This window comes from Pelophylax lessonae, assembly GCF_965119305.1.
Source record: "Pelophylax lessonae genome assembly, chromosome: 2".
NCBI lineage: Eukaryota > Metazoa > Chordata > Amphibia > Anura > Ranidae > Pelophylax > Pelophylax lessonae.
The window spans coordinates 580,775,879-580,803,216 of record NC_138769.1 but is presented as its reverse complement, the minus strand read 5'-3'; the positions used below and the strand labels follow the sequence as shown (position 1 = coordinate 580,803,216).

General features: G+C 41.5%; 1 protein-coding gene across 1 annotated transcript in view; it reads right to left on the bottom strand.

Annotated features, from left to right (window-relative positions):
• MARCHF9 (membrane associated ring-CH-type finger 9) overlaps nucleotides 1-27,338 on the bottom strand; it is a 318,438-nt gene that overhangs the window by 41,869 nt on the left and 249,231 nt on the right. The window contains exon 3 of the mRNA XM_082246606.1: nucleotides 21,183-21,338. Within this exon, the coding sequence (XP_082102732.1) occupies nucleotides 21,183-21,338 (156 nt within the window). The remainder of the gene's footprint in view (nucleotides 1-21,182; nucleotides 21,339-27,338) is intronic.

Sequence of the window (27,338 nt, the reverse complement as noted above, 5' to 3'; positions counted from 1 at the left end):
CAGGGGGCCAGACCTAACGTGCTTTGGGTGTTTTTAAAGGGGACCCAGGCAGCCCCAGCCTACCCCAACCTCATGAAGTTGGTCAGAGAGGAAGAATCTCTGTTGAATGTGAAGAATCAAAGGTCACGGGAGGTAACAAAGGCTTCCTCAAAGACAGAAAAAGTATTGGCTCAGCCAACCCAAGTGGAAAATGGTGGGCAGGAGGTGGACAGTGATGAGGAGTCAGAGTGGGGAAGAGTGTTCTAAGGCCCCAATCGTGCAGCCTGTTCCTGAGGCTGCTCCTTTTAAGCTACTAAAGCAGGTGGCCCAAGCTCAAGATCAAATGCAACAAACCTTACTGTGTGTGATGGAAGCTCAAGCCAAAGCTCAGACAGGGAAGACTGATTCCAGGAAGTGTTTTCAGTGTGGAGATCACGGGCACTTTAGAGTGCATTGCCATCAGAAGGAAGGGAAACCAGATCTTCTCTCCGAGCTTTTGAATGTGCTGCAAATCAGTTACTGCAAATCCCGCCTTACTGTCAAATCAGAAGGCGGGAAACTTCTAGGGGTCTCAGTAAGGGAGCCAACTAAGAGCCCCAAGAAAGAACAGAGCTTCAAGAACCAAGAAAAGAAGAAGGCTGGAAAGAAATGCCAGGAGGAAAGGTCCAGGGGAGACAACTCTTTCACCCCTGCCATCAAGTAACCTGTCACCAGGGTTGGGGACACAGGGACAGGGAGTCAATGTCTCACCACCACCCAGGGCCATTGTTAGGTCTTCTCATCGTAGAGCTAGGAGAGATCACAGTACAGTCTTAATTGGGAAAACCCCAGGAAGTCTACCAAAGAGGTTAGTGGGGCCATCCCCAATTGTGTCTGTGCAGGTAGAGGGCATCTTCACTAAGGCACTGTTAAATACAGGAGCACAAGTCACGCTACTCTACAGAGACTTTTATGACAGATACCTGAAGTGCATTCCCCTATGCAACCTTGAGGAACTGGAGATTTGTGGGATAGCGGCTGACAAATTCCAATATGACGGATACATCCCTATTAGGATCACTTTTGGGCCAGCAGTCACTGGGAACTTGGAGACCTCAAGTTAAACTGGAATCAATCTGGCCCCTTTGTTGTGCTGGAGACTGATGGGCAAGCAGAAGCTGTTCGGATAGAGATGGTCCCTGAATTGGTCCCCACCTGTCCCAGAATAGGAAGATGGTGTAATGTTCCGGTACCTTTGGTACCCTAAATTACACTTTCCACAAGTGTATGCGCCCCACCATACTACTTTTGGAAAGGTGCGCATACACCTTTAAGACTGGAGCTGTCATCACCCAGCGCCGGACTAGATGGCTATTTAAAGCGCCGGTTCTCACTCACATGTGTTCGTTCAAACACCCTTACCTGGATGCTAACCTTGCTTGAAGCTTCCATGCTTGCAAGCTTACTTCGCTGATGGAACCTCGCTGCGCTGATCCCTGTATCCCGCTACTGGATCATCCGCCTCTCCTGAACCACCCTTCGGCTGTATCGCTAATAGTGCTAAGTACCCCGCAGGGGATTTCTCTATAAACTTATACTAAGCTTACACTATCTAGCTCTGCATAGTAAAGACTGTTTATCACATCTGCATAAACTAGATTGCTAGCTCTTGAGACTACTGCTACTTTTCTGCACTGGGTTGATCTCTTTTGTATGTCCACCTGCTATTCTATCATCTGCTATCATACAACATTGCTAAACCTTCCTGCATCCATCTGCTACTGTCTCACCTTCAAGTGTCTATCACCTACCACCTCCACTCAACCTATCTCTCAACCTTCATCATTGTGTTAACACATACATAAAGTCACTCTAGGAACCAGCTTGCTAATTGTGTGTATTTACTGGCTGAAATAAGACCTTCGACACATGATGAGTCATTGAGGTTGGGAATGGTATCTCAGCATATCTCTTACATGACTACTGACGTGGAACTATTTCTGCAGCTGAAAATCCACACCATATAAGAAACGCAGGAGCGTTACAGATGGTGCCAATTAGCTTTTGAAACATCCCTGACCACCCGAATATACTTGGGACTCGCATGTCAGTGGGATGAGTGAGTGCGGTTACCCAGTGCCCCCTGTGGAGGTTGTTAGAAAGGTAGAGTGCCAGCGGCTGCAGAAGGAAATTCAGTACTACACTGAGGTACTACCTCCTGAGTGTCAGAAAGTGCATCTTTGGGGACCAAAGATTTCAATGGGGGGGGGGAGAATGTAAGCAAGAGCCGTGTATTATTATCTGCAATTGAGGCTGTTTCCTCCTAGTATTTGGCCTGGACTCTGTACAGTCACTTCCTGAATGTAACTAAGCTCTAAGGGCAAAGCACAGCATCTTGGGACATGTAGTTCAAGAAGCTGGGGTTTAGCTTCTAGCTGAACTGTTTGGATCTATAACTACCCTCCGGCTGGAGAGAAGAAGAGACTGCTGACTGAGCTTATAAAAAGGCTGTGCTAGGCCTAGATCTCTTTCTTGGGACCCCGGCCTGTATCTGCAAGCAAGGACTCTGTGTCTTAGGTTTCTGTGGCCGAGTCACGGCCTGTGCAAGGAAGAGTCATCGCGTGTGTGTGTCCACGGGGCATCGCTGCCCACATCTCTTAAGGCTAGTGCGTACTATAGAGGGATGTGCTTTGTTTATTTTTTATTTCAAAGGTTTACAGCAACTTTACGGGACACTAGGAGTAGCACTTCTGTGGGGATGTGGAATTTAAAATCGCCCAGAGCCCAAAGGAACACATCAATGACTTATTGTTTATTGCTAAAATATGGGTTTATTTTATACTGTTTCACTTGAACCCCTTGGTCCTATTCATTAAAAAAGAGCATGTTATTTTGGATGGAGTTGTGGGTTGACTCACTCTCTCTATTTGACCTGGTGACTAGACGATGGGAGGTGAGGGGAAGTCTTTCAATGGGGACACTTGTTTCAATAGGAACTGCTTAACAGAGAATTTTCCCTTATTTTCCAGAGATTTCCTCTCACTGTCTGTTGTGTCTCCAAGGCAGGAAGTGGAAGGAAATCTCCCCAATAGAACACAGATAATAAAACCTAATCCTGACCTGGGTTCTTTACAGTTCTCTACTTCATCAAAAACAAAAAAAAGTTTTGGCTTTAAATACCGTAAACTTCAAAACTTGCAGCCAATCAAACCTTTCTTTGCCAAAGTCAGACCTGCACACCATGGATTCTTACTGGTTACCATGGCTTATTAAAGCTTGATTTTGATTTGTTAATACTTCACTTTGCTTGTTCCTTCGTTCTCAGTCATTAACATACTAATGAAATGTTTAATTAAACCATTTCTGATTTCATTAAATACCTTTATTTAGATCACTGTGTTTCTCTATGCAATGTAGGCAGATCATGGCTTGTAGGAGGGATCAGCAGGGGGCTGTATATAGCTTCCTGAAATCATCACAGCACCCTGACTCAGTACTACTCATTCAAACTGTGGGCAGTTCATGGGAGGGGTTATGCAAATTACATATGTAAGTTGCATTTACACCGAAATGGTGCAGGACCCTTTTTCCCCTGTTCCTACAGTGAGGGAAAAAGGTATTTTATCCCCTGTTGATTTTGTACATTTGCCCACTGACAAAGAAAAGATCAGCCTATAATTTTAATGGTAGGTTTAATTTAACAGAGAGACAGAATAACAACAAAAATATTCCAAAAAAAATGATTTAAAAAAATGTATAACTTAATTTGCATTTTAATGAGTGAAATAAGTATTTGACCCCTTTGCAAAACATGACTTGGCACTTAGTGGCAAAACCCTTGTTGGCAATCACAGAGGTCAGATATTTCTTATAGTTAAAAATCAAACACAAGGGTGTTATCCTCCACAAAGGTTTTATTTGATAAAAGGTATAAAGATACTAACAAACAAATTATTGGTACAAACATATCAAATGGATGTATAGCCATCAGCATCAGAACCAAAGGGTGTATTGTCCTCTGGAGCTTGAAGGCTTACGCGTTTCTAGGTTTGGCCATTTCCTCAGAGCCTGATGCTGATGACTATACATCCATTTGATATGCTTGTACCAAGAATTTGTTTGTGAGTATCTTTATACCTTTTATCAAATAAAACCTTTGTGGAGGATAATGAACTAGGCCGGTGCTCCCTTGTGTTTGTTTTTTGATTCTAGTGGTTTCAGGCTAGCTTGGTCTTGTAAGGGGCTGCAAGGCCAAAGAATCCAAGAGCAGCCAAGTAGAAGGTCTTCGGTAGCCGCAGGAGTGTGGCTGGATGTGGTTAGAAAATTACCTCTCAGAGCGCAGGAGACAGGTGCTTTGCATCATTTTTTTGGTTGGGTTTCTTATAGTTGGCCACCAGGTTTTCACACATCTCAGAAGGGATTTTGTCCCACTCCTCTTTGCAGATCCTCTCCAAGTCAATAAAGATTGGAGGCTGATATTTGGTATCCCAAACCTTCAGCTCCATCCACATTTTTTCTATGGGATTAAGGTCTGGAGACTGGCTAGGCCACTCCAGGACCTTAATGTGCTTCTTCTTGAGCCACTTCTTTGTTGCCCTGGCCATGTTTTTTGGGTCATTGTCATGCTGGAATACCCATCCATGACCCATTTTCAATGCCATGGCTGAAGGAAGTTCTCACCCAGGATTTGACGGTACATGGCCCTGTCTATCGTCCCTTTGATGTGGTGAAGTTTCCCTGTCCCTTTAGCAGAAAAACACCCCCAAAGCATAATGTTTCCAGCTCCATGTTTGACGGTTGGGATGGTGTTCTTGGGGTCATAGGCAGCATTCCTCCTCCTCCAAACACAGCGAGTTGAGTTCATGCCAAAGAGCTCGATTTTGGTCTCACCTGACCACAACACTTTCAGTCAGTACTTCTCTGAAACATTCAGATGTTCATTAGCAAACTTTCGACAGGCCTGTACATGTGCTTTCTTGAGCAGGGGGAACTTGCAGGTGCTGCAGGATTGAAGTCCTTCACAGTATAGTGTGTTACCAATTGTTTTCTTGTTGACTATAGACCCAGCTGCCTTGAGATCCTTGACAAAATTCTCCTGTGTAGTTCTGGGCTGATTCCTCACTGTTCTCATTATCACTGAAACTCTACAAGGTGAGATCTTACATGGAGCCCCAGACCGAGGGAGATTGACCGTTATTTTGTGTTTCTTCCATTTGCGAATAATCACACCAACTGTTGTCACCCTCTCACCAAGCTGCTTGGCGAAGAGGATTGATAGAGGATCAAATACTCTTGCAGCCCATTTCAGCCCAGCCTTGTGTTGGTCTACAATCTAGTCCCGGACATCCTTGGAAAGCTCTTTGGTCTTGGCCATGGTGGAGAGATTGTAATCTGATTGACTGATTGCTTCTGTGAACAGGTGTCTTTTACACAGGCAAAAAGCTGAGATTAGGAGCACTCCTTTTAAGAGAGTGCTCCTAATCTCAGCTTGTTACCTGTATAGAAGACACCTGAGAGCCTGAAATCTTGCTGATTGATAGAGGATCAAATACTTCTTTTAATCATTAAAATGCAAATCGATTTATAACTTTTTTGAAATGTGTTTCTCTGGATATTTTCGTTGTTATTCTGTATCTCACTTTTAAAATAAACCTACTATTAAATTATAGACTGATCATTTCTTTGTCAGTGGGCAAATGTACAAAATCAGCAGGGGATCAAATATTTTTTTTTCTCACTGTAAATTGCATTGCATTGGTGCTCACACCCATGCGATGCGATTATGGCAATCGCACAGCATTTTGCGATCTGTTTCAGGGTGTCATTAAGATAACATTGACATCACCACAAATCTCATGGATGCTGTGTGATTGCAATGCAAAGCAGGAAACACACAGGATTCACTGTGATTCCCGCATCACATAAGTGTGAACCAAGCCTGGGTATTAGTAATCTCTAACAAATTAAGCCATTTATGGCAGGAGGTAACGGATATATATAGAAGACAGACTTGCGTCTTATTATCCTCTGTTACCTCATATAACCTATTGTTCCTTAAAGTGTGTTTGACCATCTCAGCTTGACATGGCTATTGTGGAAATCTCTAGCAAAGACATTTCTGTTGTCAGTTTTTCTTAACAGAATTCATAACTGAAAATTGAATAATGCTGTTTAAATGAAATAGAATGATGTGAGTTATTAATGGTACAGTGCATTCAGGCTTGTACACAGGCTGTTTTATTAATGTTCTATCTATTAATGATATGACAGGTCCACTTTAAAAAAACAGTTAATAAAGATTCCTTTGGTTGAAAAGTGGGGAAGGTAGTTAAATGTAACCTTTAGGCCCCTTTCACACGGGCTTTCCGATCATGTCCGCCTGTCAGTTTTTTCAGGCGGACCTGATCGGATGCTCCACGCACCTCTATGGAGTAGCGGATGTCGGTGTTGACATGTCCACTGACACCCGCTGCTATCCGATCCTGACTGTAAAATCCAGATGGATGGAAACCCTATTTTCCATCTGTCTGGTGGATCGGATAGGATTGGATGAAAACGGACAGGCAGTCGGTTTTCATCCGAACTCCCATAGAGGAGAGCAGGGATCTGACAGGTCTGTCTCTGCAAAGTAAGCAGGGACGGATCGGTCATCCGCCTGCTCAGCGGGGATTGGCAGATCGATCCTGCTGGGAAAAACTGAGTCCGCCGAGCGGAAAGCCATGTGAAAGGACCCTAACATAAGCACAAATACCAATAGTCAAACATGCCAAAAGAGTTACATTTATTCATGGCTAATGGCAAGCCTGAACCTGGAAGAGAGTTTTCAAGTGACTTGTTTACCTTAAAGTAAAACTTATGATTTTGTAAAAAATATATAGAAAACAAATGATGTTACAAGGAATTAGCAAACCTCATTTAATCTCCCTACCCTAAATGAATCAGCACATTTTACCTAGTAGCAGTGCTTACATTTACTGTTACGTTTACTTTGATGCCGTTCCCAGCAAGTGCTTATAGTTACCCTACTATCACCTCCTCGCCACTCCATTCACCTGGGAATCAAAGTAACATACATAGTTCTTCTTGGTATGGGGGCGTTTATAAAACCCTTCCTCCCACTGGCCAGCACTGGTGCTTGAAATGACAATATAAAAGGTTTAAAATTCGGAGCCTACCCCTTAATAGATTTTAGTGTTGTGTCACCATCAATTTAAGTAGTATGCTTAAATCTAGTTATTTCGTTTATGTGAGGCACTACTACCACTTATGAAATTTTAGCTAGAAAAACTCAGGGAAAAGTGCCTAGGTGCCCTTTATAAAGTGCAAACGTACTAAAAAAGGGGCAAATGATATCTGTATATAAATGAATATATATGATGCATATAACTGTGCAATATAAAGTATCAGACACATAAAATAGAGTGATTATGTATTCAAATAAATTAGTGTTCAAAAAATTCATATATCAGTGAACAGTTCATCAGTCTCTTATATTAAAAAAGGAAGGAACTTCTTCTCTGTGTTTCCAAAAAGTGACATACGCTCCAAAACAATAAAGTGCTTCTGAATATGTGCTCCGTGCATTCTCTTGACTGGGCTGAGATCAGTTAACTAATTCTTGGTAGGAGTTCTATGATACTCCGAATAAACTAGAGAGTCCCTAAGGTTGCGTGCCCTGCGGGCCGTAAGTAGAGGTCGGGGTCCAGCTATCCCCGCTATCAGAGGGGAAGCTGTCAAGACATGTCAGTGTTTATCCAAAATACTTTTTATCTGACCTCATTGTGCCCCATATCTGGTGATAATCCTAGGGGGGGCCTTGTTTCTGGACATGGCTGTCTTCGTAGTATTAGTTAATAATGTATCTCTCTTATGTTCTCCTGTCTTTTTCCTTGCCTTTTTAATAGTTTTATGGGAATATCCTCTTTCTCTAAAACCCTCATACCTATCCTCTGCCTCATTGCTGAAGTATCTATCATTGGTACAGTTCCTCCTAGTACAGTTCCTCCTAATTTGCAGGAACTGTCCATAGGGTTTCATCCAATTTGGTGGATGATGACTTTGGGCCAACAGTAGCGTGTTGGCTGCTATTTCTTTACGGTAAGTTTTAGTTATGATTTTTTGTCCTTCAATCGAGACCAACAGGTCTAGAAAGGAGAGCGTTTGCTTGCTATATGTGTATGTTAGCCTAATGTTCCTCTGATTGCAATTTAGTTTGTCCATGAATACCTGTAATTCTAGGAAGACAGCCATGTCTAGAAACAAGCCCCCCCCCCCTCCTCATGTGAGAGAGGAGAGAGAGGCATACAGGGCAGCAATGCCCACCCCTCCTCTGCCATTTCAGAGAAGCCTTTGTATTTTGTCAATGACTTCACATAATACAAAGGCTTCTGTGATTGGGCAGGAGGAGGGGGTGGGCAGACATACCAGCTACACTGACTCTTATATTGAAGATGTTTAGACCTGAAGCATCAGTGGAGTTGTATTATACTCCCAGAAGACCCTATTGGATAGGGACTTCTGGGAGTATAGTAAAACTCTCAGATGTAAACAATAGAGATAAGCCCAGGAGATGAAATGCACCTCTTTCGATTCAAATCATAGTGTGTCTTGACTTTTTACAAAGTAGCTAGATTCCTGGATTTCAGCTTTACCTTGCCAATAACTCTTTGACTAATTAATCTACTTATATAATTGTTAAAATGTTTTCCTAATGGTAAATACGGCTTAATGTCAGTAGCAATAAAACACCCAAAAGAATGTATTTACAGTATTTGATCTTTTGTAATTCAATGCGTGTTTTTGCCTAAAAGGTGGAATCACATTTTAAAGCTATAATCTGCACATTGTGTGTAAAAGATTTCTTTTGAATACTTGATGCTTAAACGTCATCACAAGAATTTTTGAAATAGAATATTTAGTTCCATAATAATTTTATTGAAATTTGACATGACAAACAGGAGAGCAAAGACACATGTTTATGAATACATATCACTCATAGTCAATGAGTGAAAGACATCACTTGAATATCTTATAAAAGGCAAACAAACAAAATGAAATAAAGCAGCTGTTATGGAACACTGAAACTCCCTGGATTCAACTATCACCAGGAATATTCACCTGTAATATGAGAAGAGCTGTAGTGATGAAGGACGGAAAAAAAGAGAAGTCTAAAAAGAAAAAAGGGAGGGAGGAAAGAAAAAAAAAAAAAAGGGGGGGGGGTAAGGGAGTAAGAGAGTCTGCCAACCTAATGTTGTAATGGAATATTTGCTAAATAAAAAATGTATCAAATATTTTCTCTTTGCTTATAATTTCTCTAGTTGACTCTAATTTCATGTGCACGCACCTATGACAGAGTGCATATATGGATGTCGTTTCTCAGAACATTCACATTTATGTTGATTCAGTGTATTTATGTAAAACACCATCCATAAGTCTTCAAACCAACTGTTTTCTTAGGGGAAAAAAAGAGTTATCAGCATCACCAGTTAAAGATCAGGAATTAACATGAGTTTATTCACATTGGTCAGATACAGCCAACATTTCTAGGGTCCCTTCCTCAAAGGAGAAAGTGATGTCATTGTCTTGCCTTAAGAAAGGGACTCTGCGAGGCCCCTAAACGTTGGCTGTATCTGACTTACCCTGGTTAATTTTTGATCTTCAATTAAGTGCCGGTGACTCTTCTTTTTTATTTTAGTAACTCAATGTACCATCTGTTGATGCCACTTCAAGCCCCATCCAGTTACACTGGTCTAAACACTGTATGAAGTGCAGCCCAGAAATCTACTATTCTGTGTTTTCTTCATGGCAATTAAATCTTACATTTAAAAATGTACATTAGCAAGGGTGGTCCCAAAACATAGCCAACATGCAAACGATTGTGAAGATAAATAAAAAACAGAACAGCACTACAGTAAAACTTGGATTGCGAGCATAGTTCATTCTGGAAACATGCTTGTAATCCAAAGCACTCTTATATCAAAGTGAATTTCCCCATAAGAAATAATGGAAACTCCGATGATTCGTTCCACAAGTCCTTCAGTTTATAGTCTGTATACAAAGATTATAGCAATGTGATAGGTTGTGTAACCATAAAATGTCCATCCACAATATGCAGCCTTCCCAAGGAGATTAGAAGCAAAATCTAGCAGAGCTACAGAATATAAGAGAGATGAGAGGTGCCTCTAAGTGTAGCAATATGATTACATTTAATGAAGGTTCAACATTTAGCAACTCACATGGTTGATGATTAAAATAGGCACACCTAAGTATGCAGGCATCTGGGGTAAAGCTGTCCACATAGACTATCTTCTGAACCACCGGCTCTCACCACTGTCAGTCTGCAATCGTGACCGGGAAGAATAGCCTGCAGTAGAGTGATCTGAAAGTGAGGCTTTGAATCACTCGTGGAGTGCAGCGGGGAAGGGATGATGAAGATGGCTGTGCAGAAGATGGTCTATGTGGAAAGCTTTACCCCAGATGCCTGCATACTTAGATGTGCCTGTTTTAGTCATCAACCGTGTGAGTTGCTAAATATTGAAGCTTCATTAAATGTAACCATATTGCTACACTTTAGAGGCTCCTCTCTTCTTTTTTATACATGACGCTACTTGTATATCAAGACATCGCTTGTATATCAAGTCAAAATTTATTTTAAAAATTAGCTTGTCTTGCAAAGCGCTCTCAAACCAAGTTACTCTCAAACCAAGGTTTTATTGTATTCACAAGATGAGAAAGCATTCCATATGCATTTTGAGAGATTACGGTCATTAGGTTCCCTCCCCCTTAACCATTAAACCAGTCTACAACTAGAAATATTGGAGGAAGGGATCCGGATTACATTTTTTCCAGTGTGTATCCGGAATGTCTAGGCTGCTTGTGACCAGGAACTGCTGGGGATTCGAATCTATGATTACTGTATATACCTTTACAGTGTAGGATTGTTTCGACTGAACTTTTGGCTATGTTTGGGACCACCAATAGGGCCGTGTGGTGCTAGCCTTAAGAATTTGGGTGTGCTTTAAATTTGTTCTTCAGGTCTGAGCAATCTCATTTTGTAGAGGTTTTTGTGTCTATTCAGAGAACTGAAGAAAAATATTTCAAAGTCATGTTCCCCCTTTTCAGTACATCTACTCACCTATAGCACAAAAGAACTTAAAGCTGTACACCTGAAATGTGTGCCTAAATAACCAGGAAAATTAGCAATATACACTGTAGCTCATGGCCTTTTTGACCCTGTAAGCTGTGAAGCAATCGTTTCCTGACTGCTCTTTTGGCCCTACTATCTCTAAGATGATAACAATGTGCAAGATGAGACAAAAGCACCCATGAATTTACTTGCAAGATCATCTCATCTGCTGCCCACCAAAAGGTGCTGCTGACTTACTAATGTTAAAGTAAAAAAGAAAAATGATATATTGCATTTTAACAGGTAGACATGGTAGATGCATACATTTCCATTATTTCAGGCTAATAATATTTTTATCAACTACAGAAAATGCCTGTTGATTTTGCCAGAAATGCTGTGTCCTTGTCACTTCAATAAATTTGATCTGGAAGCAAAAACAATGTTATCTTCTTTAAACCAATAATCTCCCCATTCCCTATGTAGCTAGCTGAATAAAGGCTGACATGTTTGGAGTCTAACCTGGGTGACAACCTTGACTTCCTCAAAAAATACAGCGGGAGAGGAGTATAGCTATCCAGGAAATAAAGCTATGTTGTTCATAGGCTTTCCAGGAGAAAATAAACTGCCCCCCCTCTCCCCCCAAAAAAAAAAATTAAATAAATGCAGCCACTTCATCTAGGGACTGGTAAGCTGCAATACATAACAGTTTTGTTTTTGGGTTTAAATACGCTTAAGGCACCTATACCTCTGGTGGTCAACTTTTTTAAAACAGGAGGCTTCAAGTGTGGCTCCTGACATCATCAAAGAGCCACAGATAATATTCAGTGAATGTACTGCTACAGAAAGCTGTCCGAGACTGTAGGCATGCAATAGGATATGGTGAGAGATTATGAACATGCTACAAGAGATGGTCCGAGACAACAGACATCTCACAGGAGTATGTCAGAGACTGTGGACATGCAATAGGAGATGGTAAGAAATTATGAGCTTGCTACAGGAGATGGTCAGAGATAACAGACATCATTCAGGAGTAGGCCAGAGACTGTGAACATGCTATAGCAGTGTTTTTCAACCTTTGTTTAGTCAAGGCATCCCTTAAAATTATACACAATCTCGAAGCACCCCATTCTTAAAATGTAAAAAAATCTAAGTAATAGTTTTTTACAGCAATATCCAACCATGTAGTACACCCAACATTAGAGGTGATATATTTTTCCAAAGCAAATACACCTTAGCATACTGGTACTGAATAGTATTCCAGCAATTCTCTTCTCTCTCAGTTTCTGCCCCTTGCTCAGCTAATGTTACCCCAGTGCTGACCGAGAGGGGCAAAAAAGGATGCAGGCACCCAGTGTCCTCCTCATCAACCGATGACATTGTTGTTTGTTAGGACGCTGGCAACTGGAAGGTTGTAATGGTGCATAATGAAAACCTGTGGCCAGGGCTGCTGTTAGAAATCGCGGGGCCCCGTACAGACTACCTGGCAGGGCCCCCCCAAGAAAATATTAAAGATATATTTAGCTAAAATTACAACAAAATCACTATTATCAGACACAAATATAACATAATTCGCATAATTCCTGCTAAATCTAAAAAAAAAAAAAAATATGTTAAATAAAAAAGAAGATGAGATGAGAAAAATATACAGGCTGTGCAGTTGGAGCTCAGTGATCAGAGAGACAGAGAGAGAGAGAAACAAAGTTACAATTTACAAATAAACTCCTGAGCAGAGATAAGTGCTGGGAGGGGGGCCCACACAAGGGAGGGGGATTAGTGAGGGACAACTGTCTCTTTCTCAACAGATAAAAGCTGATAGCAGGGAGAGGAACAGATCAGATTCAGGTGCTGGAGGAAGATTTGTGTATTTGTTGTCCATCACTAATCCCCCTCTCTGTGTGGGCCCCCCTATGTGCTGGGGCCCCCTACAAGAGGGCTGGTGGTCCCCCCCTATCAGTGGCCCTGCCTGTGGCTATGTGGAAGTAAAAGGCAGGCTTTCTCCATTTGCTGGCTTGTATCCAATTTTGGGGCAACTTTTAGGCATTTTGCCAGGGCACCTCTGAAGAAAGCTGAAGGCACCCCAGGTTGTCTGTGCACCCTGGTTGAGAAAGGCTGTGCTATAGAAATTATTGGAGACTGGGGACGTGCTGCAATAGCTACATGAGACTGTTAGAGATCACTGCTATTACAGCCTCTTTACAAATCAGTGTTTCCACATTTGCGCTCCCTACAGCCACCTCAAAAAATTACACATTTGATATTTATATCAGCAAGATCTATTATAAAAGATCAGTGAGAAAACAAAGGAAGAGAAAATAGAAAAGTAAAAAAATAAATCAAACCATTTCACCCCTTGGAGCCAGCCCCTTAATGGGTTTAGATTAGAATGCCAGTAGGTGGGGCTTATGGTCATGTGACTGCCATGATTGACTGTCACAGTGGTCACATGATTGGAAAGCTCCTGATCGCAAGCAGAAATTGGGAGTTTTCTCTAGCCGCCGGTAACTATGCCGGGAGCTTGAAGGGCGCCTGCCCTCGTCACAGATCTATTTGCACTATTGCATGTAAACATGTGGCTACTCGGCGCCAAGGCCTGCCCGCTGCATATTTGCACGTGCAATCTCATTTTGCAGAGGTTTTTGTGTCTATTCTTATGAGAGAAACTGAAGAAAAATATTTCAAAGTCTCCTCCACGTTCCCCCTTTCAGTACGTCTACTCACCTACAGCACAAAAGAACTTCCAGCTGTACACCTGAAATGTGTGCTTAAATAACTAGTAGAATGAGCAATACACACTGTAGCTCATGGCCTTTATGACCCTGTAAGCTGTGAAGCAATCGTTTCCTGACTGCTATCTTGGCCCTACTATATCTAAGATCAGAGGCGTAACTAGAACCTTCAGGGCCCCGGTGCAAGAAACCATGAAGGGCCCTCTGGACCCCTGGCGCCCTTTACTCTAGTTGCAGGGCCCTTTATTACGGTGAGGGAAGGGAGAATTCTGAAGGGGGGGGCAGCACAGAAGGGGGGGGGGACCAGGGGAGCAAACAGGGGCCCAGAGACAGCAGAACACAAGTATACTGGATAGGAGAAGTGGCGGGGGGCAGCGTACAGAGGAACCAATATCTTCCATTTTCCTCCTGCAGCTACAGAAGGAAAAAGGAGGACAGTGATTTCTCTACATGCTGCCCCCGCCGCCCCTCCTATTCAGGTGTACAGGGGAGCCACATGGGCCCCCTTGAGCATGGGGCCCGGTTGCGATTGCAACCCCTGCAGCCCCTGTAGTTACGCCCTTGTCTAAGATGATAACAATGTGCAAGATGAGACAAAAGCACCCATGAATTTACTTGCAAGATCATCTCATCTGCTGCCCACCAAAAGGTGCTGACTTACTAACGTTAAAGTATAACTAAATCCAAGGACAAAAGAAAAATGATATATTGCATTTTAACAGGTAGACATGGTAGATGCATACATTTCCATTTTTTCGGGCTAATATTTTTATCAACCACAGAAAATTCCTGTGGATTTTGCCAGAAATGCTATGTCTTTGTAACTTTGAGGAATATAATCTCGAAGCAAAAACAAAGTTATCTTCTTTAAACCAATAATCTCCCCATCTCCTATGTAGCATAGCTGAATAAAGGCTGACATATTAGGAGTCCAACCTGGGTGACAACCTTGACTTCCTCAAAAAATACAGCGGGAGATGAGTATAGCTATCCAGGAAATAAAGCTATGTTGTTCATAGGCTTTCCAGGAGAAAATAAACTGCCCCCCCTCTCCCCCCAAAAAAAAAAAAATTAAATAAATGCAGCCACTTCATCTAGGGACTGGTAAGCTGCAATACATAACAGTTTTGTTTTTGGGTTTAAATACGCTTAAGGCACCTATACCTCTGGTGGTCAACTTTTTTAAAACAGGAGGCTTCAAGTGTGGCTCCTGACATCATCAAAGAGCCACAGATAATATTCAGTGAATGTACTGCTACAGAAAGCTGTCCGAGACTGTAGGCATGCAATAGGATATGGTGAGAGATTATGAACATGCTACAAGAGATGGTCCGAGACAACAGACATCTCACAGGAGTATGTCAGAGACTGTGGACATGCAATAGGAGATGGTAAGAAATTATGAGCTTGCTACAGGAGATGGTCAGAGATAACAGACATCATTCAGGAGTAGGCCAGAGACTGTGAACATGCTATAGCAGTGTTTTTCAACCTTTGTTTAGTCAAGGCATCCCTTAAAATTATACACAATCTCGAAGCACCCCATTCTTAAAATGTAAAAAAATCTAAGTAATAGTTTTTTACAGCAATATCCAACCATGTAGTACACCCAACATTAGAGGTGATATATTTTTCCAAAGCAAATACACCTTAGCATACTGGTACTGAATAGTATTCCAGCAATTCTCTTCTCTCTCAGTTTCTGCCCCTTGCTCAGCTAATGTTACCCCAGTGCTGACCGAGAGGGGCAAAAAAGGATGCAGGCACCCAGTGTCCTCCTCATCAACCGATGACATTGTTGTTTGTTAGGACGCTGGCAACTGGAAGGTTGTAATGGTGCATAATGAAAACCTGTGGCCAGGGCTGCTGTTAGAAATCGCGGGGCCCCGTACAGACTACCTGGCAGGGCCCCCCCAAGAAAATATTAAAGATATATTTAGCTAAAATTACAACAAAATCACTATTATCAGACACAAATATAACATAATTCGCATAATTCCTGCTAAATCTAAAAAAAAAAAAAAATATGTTAAATAAAAAAGAAGATGAGATGAGAAAAATATACAGGCTGTGCAGTTGGAGCTCAGTGATCAGAGAGACAGAGAGAGAGAGAAACAAAGTTACAATTTACAAATAAACTCCTGAGCAGAGATAAGTGCTGGGAGGGGGGCCCACACAAGGGAGGGGGATTAGTGAGGGACAACTGTCTCTTTCTCAACAGATAAAAGCTGATAGCAGGGAGAGGAACAGATCAGATTCAGGTGCTGGAGGAAGATTTGTGTATTTGTTGTCCATCACTAATCCCCCTCTCTGTGTGGGCCCCCCTGTGTGCTGGGGCCCCCTACAAGAGGGCTGGTGGTCCCCCCCTATCAGTGGCCCTGCCTGTGGCTATGTGGAAGTAAAAGGCAGGCTTTCTCCATTTGCTGGCTTGTATCCAATTTTGGGGCAACTTTTAGGCATTTTGCCAGGGCACCTCTGAAGAAAGCTGAAGGCACCCCAGGTTGTCTGTGCACCCTGGTTGAGAAAGGCTGTGCTATAGAAGTTATTGGAGACTGGGGACGTGCTGCAATAGCTACATGAGACTGTTAGAGATCACTGCTATTACAGCCTCTTTACAAATCAGTGTTTCCACATTTGCGCTCCCTACAGCCACCTCAAAAAATTACACATTTGATATTTATATCAGCAAGATCTATTATAAAAGATCAGTGAGAAAACAAAGGAAGAGAAAATAGAAAAGTAAAAAAATAAATCAAACCATTTCACCCCTTGGAGCCAGCCCCTTAATGGGTTTAGATTAGAATGCCAGTAGGTGGGGCTTATGGTCATGTGACTGCCATGATTGACTGTCACAGTGGTCACATGATTGGAAAGCTCCTGATCGCAAGCAGAAATTGGGAGTTTTCTCTAGCCGCCGGTAACTATGCCGGGAGCTTGAAGGGCGCCTGCCCTCGTCACAGATCTATTTGCACTATTGCATGTAAACATGTGGCTACTCGGCGCCAAGGCCTGCCCGCTGCATATTTGCACGTGCAATCTCATTTTGCAGAGGTTTTTGTGTCTATTCTTATGAGAGAAACTGAAGAAAAATATTTCAAAGTCTCCTCCACGTTCCCCCTTTCAGTACGTCTACTCACCTACAGCACAAAAGAACTTCCAGCTGTACACCTGAAATGTGTGCTTAAATAACTAGTAGAATGAGCAATACACACTGTAGCTCATGGCCTTTATGACCCTGTAAGCTGTGAAGCAATCGTTTCCTGACTGCTATCTTGGCCCTACTATATCTAAGATCAGAGGCGTAACTAGAACCTTCAGGGCCCCGGTGCAAGAAACCATGAAGGGCCCCCTGGACCCCTGGCGCCCTTTACTCTAGTTGCAGGGCCCTTTATTACGGTGAGGGAAGGGAGAATTCTGAAGGGGGGGGCAGCACAGAAGGGGGGGGGACCAGGGGAGCAAACAGGGGCCCAGAGACAGCAGAACACAAGTATACTGGATAGGAGAAGTGGCGGGGGGCAGCGTACAGAGGAACCAATCTCCTCCATTTTCCTCCTGCAGCTACAGAAGGAAAAAGGAGGACAGTGATTTCTCTACATGCTGTCCCCGCCGCCCCTCCTATTCAGGTGTACAGGGGAGCCACATGGGCCCCCTTGAGCATGGGGCCCGGTTGCGATTGCAACCCCTGCAGCCCCTGTAGTTACGCCCTTGTCTAAGATGATAACAATGTGCAAGATGAGACAAAAGCACCCATGAATTTACTTGCAAGATCATCTCATCTGCTGCCCACCAAAAGGTGCTGACTTACTAACGTTAAAGTATAACTAAATCCAAGGACAAAAGAAAAATGATATATTGCATTTTAACAGGTAGACATGGTAGATGCATACATTTCCATTTTTTCGGGCTAATATTTTTATCAACCACAGAAAATTCCTGTGGATTTTGCCAGAAATGCTATGTCTTTGTAACTTTGAGGAATATAATCTCGAAGCAAAAACAAAGTTATCTTCTTTAAACCAATAATCTCCCCATCTCCTATGTAGCATAGCTGAATAAAGGCTGACATGTTAGGAGTCCAACCTGGGTGACAACCTTGACTTCCTCAATATATACAGTGGAGGATGAGCATAGCTATCCAGGAAATAAAGCTATGTTGTCCACAGGCTTCCCAGGGTAAAATAAACTGAAAAAAAAAAAAAAAAACACCCGAAAAATAAAAATAATGCAGTCACTGCATTAAGGACTGGTAAGCTGCAATATATAGTTTTGTTTTTGGGTTTAAAAACGCTTTGGCACCTATACCTCTGGTGGTCAACTTTTTTGATACAGGGGGCTTCAAGTGTGGCTCCTGACATCATCAAAGAGCCACAGATAATATTCAGTAAATGTAATGCTACAGAAAGCTGTCAGAGACTGTGGACATGCAATAGGATATGGTGAGAGATTATTAACATGCTACAAGAGATGGTCAGAGACAACAGGCATTTTACAGGAGTATGTCAGAGAATGTGAACATGCTATAGCATGTTCAGTCAAGGCATCCCTAAAAAAAAAAACCTTTGTTCAGTCAAGGCATCCCTAAAAAAAAAACCTTTGTTCAGTCAAGGCATCCCTAAAAAAAAAACCTTTGTTCAGTCAAGGCATCCCTAAAAATGATGTACAATCTCGAGACACCCCATTCTTAAAATGTAAAAAATCAAAGTAATAGTCTTACATAACACACTAACATCCACACATGTAGGACACCCAATGTTAGAGGTGATCTATTTTTCCAAAGCAAATACACCTTAGCATACTGGTACCGAATAGTATTCCAGCATTTCTCTTCACTCTCAGTTTCTGCCCCTCACTAAGCTAATGTTACCCCAGTGCTGACCGAGTGGGGCAGGGAGGGGAAACAAAGGATGCAGGCACCCAGTGCAGGAACACAGTGTCCTCCTCATCAACCGATGACATTGTTGGTTGTTAGGATGCTGGCAACTGAAAGGTTGTAATGGTGCATAATGAAAACCTGTGGCTTTGTATAAGTAAAGGCAGGCTTTCTCCATTCACTGGCTTGTATCCAATTTTGGGCCAACTTTTAGGCATTTGCCAAGGCACCCCAGGGTGTCTGGGCACCCTGGTTGAGAAAGGGTGTGCTATAGAAATTGTTGGAGACTGGGGACATGCTGCAATAGATACATGAGACTGTTAGAGATCACTGCTATTACAGCCTCTTTACAAATCAGTGTTTCCACATTTGCGCTCCCTACAGCCACATTAAAAATGACACATTTGATATTTCTATCAAAAAGATACATTATAAAAAATCAGTGAGAAAACAAAGGAAGAGAAAAGAGAAATAACACAGAAAAGTAAAAAATAAATAAAACCATTTCACGCCTTGGAGCCGGCCCCTTAAGGGGTTTAGAATGCCGGGAGGTGGGGCTTATGGTCATGTGACCGCCGTGATTGACTGTCACAGTGGTCACATGATCGGAAAGCTCCTGATCGCAAGCAGAAATCTGGAGTTTTCGCTAGCCGCTGGTAACTGTGCTGGGAACGTAAAGGTCGTCTGCTCTCTTCACAGATCTATTTGCACTATTGCATGCAAATATGCGGCTACTCGGTGCCAAGGCCCGCCCGCCGCTTATTTGCGTGTGCTCGGCGCCAAGAGGTTGAATACTAAAAGCCAGTTCAAGGAATATTTTTCTTCACTGGCTTGAGTAAGCGCCTAGATACGCATAACACATATTGCTGCCGAGTCCTGAGAGCTCCACAGTAAGCTTTCAGGCCACAAGTTGGACACCAGGGATCTAGATTTATTTTACAGTAATGTGTACTGCTGCTTCTAAAAAGGAACACCCAAGCAAGACTTACCAACACTTTAGGCCTCATGTACACGGGACGTTTTTACAGCAGCTGTTTCTGGCATCAGACGTTTTTTTCTGCAGCCAGTAAACTCCCCAACATGTTATCCTATGTGTCCATGCTCACATAGGCTGTTATCAGCAGTTTTTAGCAGGGTTGTTTTCTGGCTGGAAAAAATCCAGAGCTAGTGGGTTTTGAAAGGAGATTTTCAGCTGTAAAAACTCTCTTCCTCTGATAAAAGCTTAAAAACGCTACTACAAAAAAGCTGAAAAACTCCTTCTACAGCTACAGCTTTCTACTGGGGTTTTGATAACATCCAGTGTGCATAAGGCCTTACATTTGTAAGTGATCAGGTCACATTAACCACTTGCCGACCGCCACAAGTACATATAGTGCGGCGGTCAACCCCTCCTGGGCAAAGTGACGTACCGGTGCGTCAATCGCCCGCGAGCCAATAGGGCTCGCCCGCTCGTTCACTGCCATCACCGCGCGAGTGACCGGCGGCTCCGATGTCCGCCAGTCACTCGCGATCTCCCGCTGGAGAGGAAGAAAGACAGGCTGCTAATGTAAACAAAGCCGCCTGTCATTCTCCCTGGTGTAACTGCAGAGATCATACGATCCTGCTATGTAGGATCGTATGTCTCTGTAATTACATTAAAAGCCACGCCCCTTGACAGTTAGAAGCACGCCCCTAGGGACACACTTAACCCCTGGATCTCTAATAAAGTTAACCCCTTCCCTGCCAGTGTCATTTTTACAGTAACAGTACATATGTATAGCACTGATTACTGTAGTAATGTCACTGGTACCCCCAAACGTGTCAGTCAAGGGTCCGATCTGTCCTCCGCAAAGTCGCAGTCCTGCAAAAAAAAAAAAAAAAATCGCAGATCGCCGCCATTAATAGTTAAAAAATAAACAATAAAAATGACATAAATCTTTCCCGTAGTTAGTAAACGCAATAACTTTTGCGCAAACCAATCAAAATACGCTTATTGTGATTTTTTTTTCACCAAAAATATTTAGCAGAAAACAGATTGGTCTAAAATGTTAAAAAATTTTGATTTTTACATTTTGGGGGGAGGGGGGGGGGATTTCATATAAAAAAATGTGAAAAATATTGTTATTTTTTCAAAATTGTTGCTCTTTTTTTGTTTATAGCGCAAAAAGTAAAAATCACACAGGTGATCAAATACCACCAAAAGAAAAAAAGGATGTAAAATTCATTTGGGTACAGCGTCGCACGACCGCGCAATTGTCCATTAAAATCACGCAGTGCTGAATCGCAAAATAGGCCCTGGTCTTTGAGCAGCCAAATCCTCCGGGGCTTAAGTGGTTAAACTGCAAATGGCAACTCATGTCACAAGATCCTCATCCTGAAAGCTTTACCCTATTATAAACCACATATAAAGCATATTTAGATCTCTGCTTGCTTTAGATGAATCGGTAGAAAGATGCCATAAGACAGACAGGGTTCTTAGTTTGCAGACAGACAGAATTCATTTGCAGTCTAAGCAGTCTCTTACCTGGAGGGGGTTCTTGGTACTGATAGCAAGGACATGATATTTGAAATAACACAGCTCACAGCTCCAGGATCCCCGCTCACTAATCCATCGTATTAGGCAAGGTTGATGTGTGCAGCGCACAGATCCATCACAGCGACATGGACTCAATAGTTCCCCCTAGAAAGGAAAGAAAAAACATCAAGAATCTGCAACACACTGATACATAGAAATGTTAAGTCACGTGCTATCTGTTCTCCATACATAGACATTAGTTGTGCTATTCAGAAAAGATGTTAAAAGGATGCGCAGCTCAGAAGTGGAGCCATGCTGGCTTCAACCCCCCACTTCCTATTCATCTCCAGCCATTCCTTACAACTCTATGGTACGATGACTTCAGTAACATCAAGCATCTCCACTAACCTTGGGTCACCAGCACTCCTGTTCCAGATTTTTAATATATTATATTCTATTATAGTAGCATGTGAAAATGAAGAAAACAGAAAGACTGTCTTAAGGGGAAATAAAAAAAAAAAAAAATAGCACCTAACTGTTATATCTCTGGTGACCTAGGGGTTAGACAAGGATTCTGCTGTCTACATGAAAAAATACTCACAAATACAAAAATCCAAAAGATAGAGAAACGTTTCAATGCACACGCAAGTGATGCCACATAATAGAGGCGCACGATAACCTCATGTCGGCTGCCCACCAGTACTTTCCTTCCGCAATGACAGCCAGATAACAAGATGCTAACAAGGGGCTGCAGTAATTGATTTGCTACAGCTCAATGGCAAACTCAGACATACAAAAATATGTCAAAGGCACAGACTGATACCTCCTGCTTGTATTATTCCTTAATTACAAAGATATCAGTAATGTCCTCTAATAACTTCTACTGTATGATCAGCAATGTAGATAATGAAACATGTCAGGTTAGCATTCACAACTTCAAAGAGCATTTATTGATATGTATAATTGTCAAACTTCAACCAATCAGCTAAGCTGAAGCACATATCTAGCGATGGTTTTATTGAAGGGGAGGGAATGGAATGGGTAACTAAGGGTATAGTGGGATTGGCATGTTGGATAAAATATTATATAATGGGCAATGTAAGCCATAGCATACTAAAAGCGTTACTTAGGGAGAGGCCGGTAGGCATATTGGGTAGATAATATATAATATAAATAACATAATCCATAGTAGAATATAAGTAATACTCTTAAACAAGCCGATAACCCAGCATTGCTAATAAAATAAATCAGGAACAGGGGGAAAAAAGAACGGGACTTTATATGAGGTATGTGGAGTCGGTAGGCGTATAAAATAGTAAGGTCACTTGATACAAATAAAGAGTTTAATAATAAATAAATAAATAATGTCATAGTATAACATTACAATAAATGCATAATACACACATATGACAATTAAGTCAATAGGCAAGAAAAAATATCTTGAATATTAAATCATGGGAGCCAATGAGAGACATAAAGGAAAAGGAGGATTATGGTTGATATGCATGTATAAAGTCCAAATATAAAATGATGGCAAGGGACACACCACCATTATGCAGGTAAATGGTTAATTTAGAATTGAAGTGAATTTAAAGCCATTTTTTGCAAAAATCAGATACTAATAACATAACTTGCAGGCATTTAAAAAAAAAAAAAATTCCTGCTCTGAGCTTCCTTTTGAAACTTTCCCCTGACCAGGCTATCACACTTCCATTATATTTGTGCCCCCTGTGCCACCATAACCTATAGAGTACCATTTTCTAAAAAGTAGAACAGTAGGCAACATTTTTTGTTTCTTTTTGAAAAGAGTAAGGGAGGGTTATATCCCTTGTCAGTTTATTTTTTTGGCCTCTTTGTCTTTGGGGAGATTTACCTTCACTTCCTGTGCCAAAACAGGAAGTGAGATAAAATACCTGGAATTTAAGGAAGTTCCTTGGGAACCCCCAGGTCACCAGAACTAGTGTCCCTATTGGTCCCTTCTATTATGTTTCTGGGGACTACCCAAAATTAGGGTTTCCTTTTATTTTCACGTTCGATGATAATGGTAAACAGGACAAAAAGAAAGGGTGCAGAGGTAAAAAAAAACAAATGTGTTCTTATTCATCTCCACTCTATCCAAAACTAAAAAAAAGTTTTGCCTTTAGGTATACTTTACCTGTATGTGCAACTGTTCCAAGTACCACACACACACACAGGCAGTGCAAGAGGGATACAGAACAAAAGGCATGCCTCCTCCTCCACAGAGTTGACTGACAACTGCTTTCTGTCCATCCATGGCTCTTGGCTCTCAGAAAGGAAGGAAATTAACTAAAATAAAAAACAGAAAGATCAGCACAAGGGGCATAACGTACATTCAGTAGGTTATGTCCCTTGTGTTGATTCCTTTGCTGTTAAAAGAAATGCTCTTTCGTCCATGCCCCCGACCCCCCCCCCCTTCCAACCCCTGCCAAAATCTGCCCCTGCAGCAAGGGTTAATACAACTAAGAGGCTGTCACAGGCTCTCATCTAGGGAGTCCAACTATGCCCACCCTTTTCACCCAGCTGCTCCATTCATAGAAGCTATATAGCCTCTATGAATACGCCATGATCTATGAATGGAGGCGGTGGACCTTTCAATCCATACATCCATTCTCCATTTAGAGATCACTTTCCATCAATAAAAGCTGTAGCAGGGCTTCTATGATTGGAGCAGCTGGGTGGAAAGGGTGGGCATAGTAATAGAACCTTAGTTGTATTAACCCCACTGGAAGAACACTGCGGCAAGGTGGTTGTTGCATGGACAGAGGAGAATTTCTGCTAACAGCAGAGGAATCAGCACAAGGGACACATCCTACTGACTATAAGTTATGTCCTTGGTGCTGATTTTTCTGTTTTTATTTTTTATTTTAGCTATACTTAGGCTTTAGGAATGCCTTTAAGTCTGGCAAACGATTTCCAAACTCTTTTGGAACAATCATTTCACTGAGGAAACAAATCTACTAGTGGTGTACAATTTAATACTGTTAATTTGTCCCAGACTGGCTAAGCAAATTCAGCTAAAGAAATGACAGTTTGATGCTAAAAGAAGTCTCAAATTCATTACTTTTTCACATAACTCTATACACATTTTAGTAGTGCACTAGGCTCTTCTCATGAGGTCCTCATGACAGTGCTAGACCTTCTGTGAGGACATGTATCACAGATTTAAAAAACTTATATGGACAGACGGATAAATACCCCATCTCTTAGGGCAAATTTACATACTCATACTTACATACTGAGCCCATACAATGCATAGACAGGCTATTTACAGCCCCAACTATTAGACCTCACAGTGAACGTTAATGGTATGCATATAAACTGGCTAGCAGCAGCATGATGTAAACGATGCATACAGCAGACTGTGATTATGCAATAAGTGCTCTCTATTTGGCATAGAGTGCAATTCATCAGCTGAACTACAAGTCCCATGAGGCACTACAAGCTGACAGTTACAAGCATGACTCCCACAGACAGAGGCATGTTGGGACTTGTAGTTCTGCAACAGCTGGAGGGCCGCCAGTTTGACATCCCTGATACACAGTGCAGTATCCTATCTAATGCTGTAGCAATTGGTCTGAAACAGTATGATAACTAATCTGCATTGATTTTTATTTAAAGATATCAATTTGTATTGACATTTTGCAATATATGTTACTTGGTGCTTCTGACGTGACTGTCTTTAAAGATCTATATACCTGCTTATAGGATGAATTTAGGCAATGGTGTTGAATTATGCAATATTCTTTTGTGCGGCCACTTCTACACTGACATGTCCTCATCAAGTATGCACTGATCCATGGAAAAACAGGCATATGACATGATGATAATGGACTATGCTATAGCTGCATCTCATAAAATTTTAATTCTTGTTTATTTATTTATTTAATTCAGGGAGTTGTATAGCAATATAGATAAGCTGCATTTGAGAATTATTTCACATTGATTATGTAAACCTTAACCACTTCGCCTCTCACACCTGTCCACCTCCTATGGACCAGAGCAATTTTTACATTGCTTTGGACTTAGTTATTCAGCAATATCTTTGTCGTTACTAAAGATAACAAAGTAATAAAGATATTGTTTTTTTTTTTTTTTAAGATAAACAAGGCTTCCTTTTAATGATATTGTCTTGCAACAACGATTTTTTTTTTGCAAAACATTAGATACAACAAAACTAAACAAAATACACTTTATTTATTTAGTTATTTTTTTTGAGCATTGTTAATTTAAAAAGAATTTAATGTTTTTGCAGATAAAAAGTGTACATTGAAAATAATAATTAAATTGAAAAGGAGACTAAGGAGCTAATTGGGGCTGATTAATGTAAAATAAGTGTTAATAAGTGGTTAAACAGATGAACATTTTATTCATCAGGTTGCTTTACCTGACATCATCCGCAGGCCAAAGTTTCTCCCTTTGATCTGCAGATGAATGAACAAAATGATACAAAAGTAACATTATGTTACTTTTGTATCCGTATATGTTTGTGTCTGGAGGTGTGTTGTTTATAAACACTAATTCAGACTGCTTTTTTTGACAGCTGCCGTCACATTCTCTGAGTACACAGCAATCCTGGTTTTGATTAAAGTGGACAATTGCATTATACTGAGAGAAGGGGGTGGTCCCAGCAGAGGGCAGAGACACTGGAAGTGCTACACAAGTCCTTTGTGTAATGATGACATTTTTGGGAGTCTAGCACACCCAAAGTCTTGAACTAGTTACAGTAAGCCTGCCAGTAACAACTAACTAAACTGACTACAGCGATAAAAGCAGACCTCAAAATTTGTGTTGTTCTCTCAACAGTTCCATCGGCACTAAATCTCAGAAAACCATAATATGCAGAGATTGACACTTGCCAGCAGTGTAAATACCGGGCCTGTCCCTTTCACCACCACCATCGTCCTATTGGCTCATCAATATAACAAGTACCTGTCCTATCTTAGTTGCAGGTGTCAGTAGCAATGGCTCAGAAAAGGGCTCTGGAAGAGACAGTGTCTAGGCATGTGCAATTAATTTCAGTCAAAATATAAACTGAACATATTTTTGGTTATTCAGAGATTTGGATGTATCCAAATCTCCAAATTAAACAGTAATGGATTTCTTTTAAATTAGTTTAATTTAATTTTGTATATTCGTTTTCAAACTAATTCCAGATTTTCAAAATGATTCAAATTCAAATCGCTTGAAAAATGATGGACTGATTCAAATTATTTGTGAAGAATAGCTGGTTATTAAGAAGCGGTTCGTGAAGCCGACAACCGATGACTCCTCAAGTTGTCAGCGGGCTTCCCCTTGCCTCCTTAAACAAGGAGGTCCCCAGATCACAGTCCCCCCTCCTATGTAAATGATTATGGGTTAAATTAGTTTAATTTAATTTTGTATATTCGTTTTCAAACTAATTCCAGATTTTCAAAACGATTCAAATTCAAATCGCTTGAAAAATGAATGACTGATTCAAATTATTTGTGAAGAATAGCTGGTTATTAAGGAGTGGTTCGGGAAGCCGACAACCGATGACTCCTCAAGTTGTCAGCGGGCTTCCCCTTGCCTCCTTAAACAAGGAGGTCCCCAGATCACAGTCCCCCCTCCTATGTAAATGATTATGGGGTACATAGTAGTGCAAAAAGTGCACCCAAAATGAGTTTTTGACAAGTCCTTTATTAAAAAATCAAAAATTAAAAAAAATGTCTCCCCCAGTGTAGAGCTATCGACAATCACGATGCCCGCGGCACTGCCGGCCCTGAAAAAAAAACAAGAAAAAACCTCTGGTTTAGTCAAAGGCTCCTGCTGTCTGACAGTTCTTAAAAAGCTAAGGGGCGGGGACACCTGGCGACCTTCTTGTGAGGTCATCTACCCGGCATGCCCCAGACGATGGTGTCACAAGGGGGCATAGGCCTTAGACGAGACCGAAGATTTTGTTTTTCTTTTTTCGGGTTTGGCGGTGCGATAGGCATCATGATTAATGATGGGTCTACACAGGGGGACATTTTTTAATATTTTTTTTTAAAAAAGGACTTGTCAAAAACTCGTGTTGTGTTTTTACTCACTTTGTGCACTTTTTTTGTTAATTGGTAGGGGTACTGTGTGCCACACACTCATTCACATGGGGGGGGGGGGAGCCGTGATCTGGGGGTCCCCTTTAAA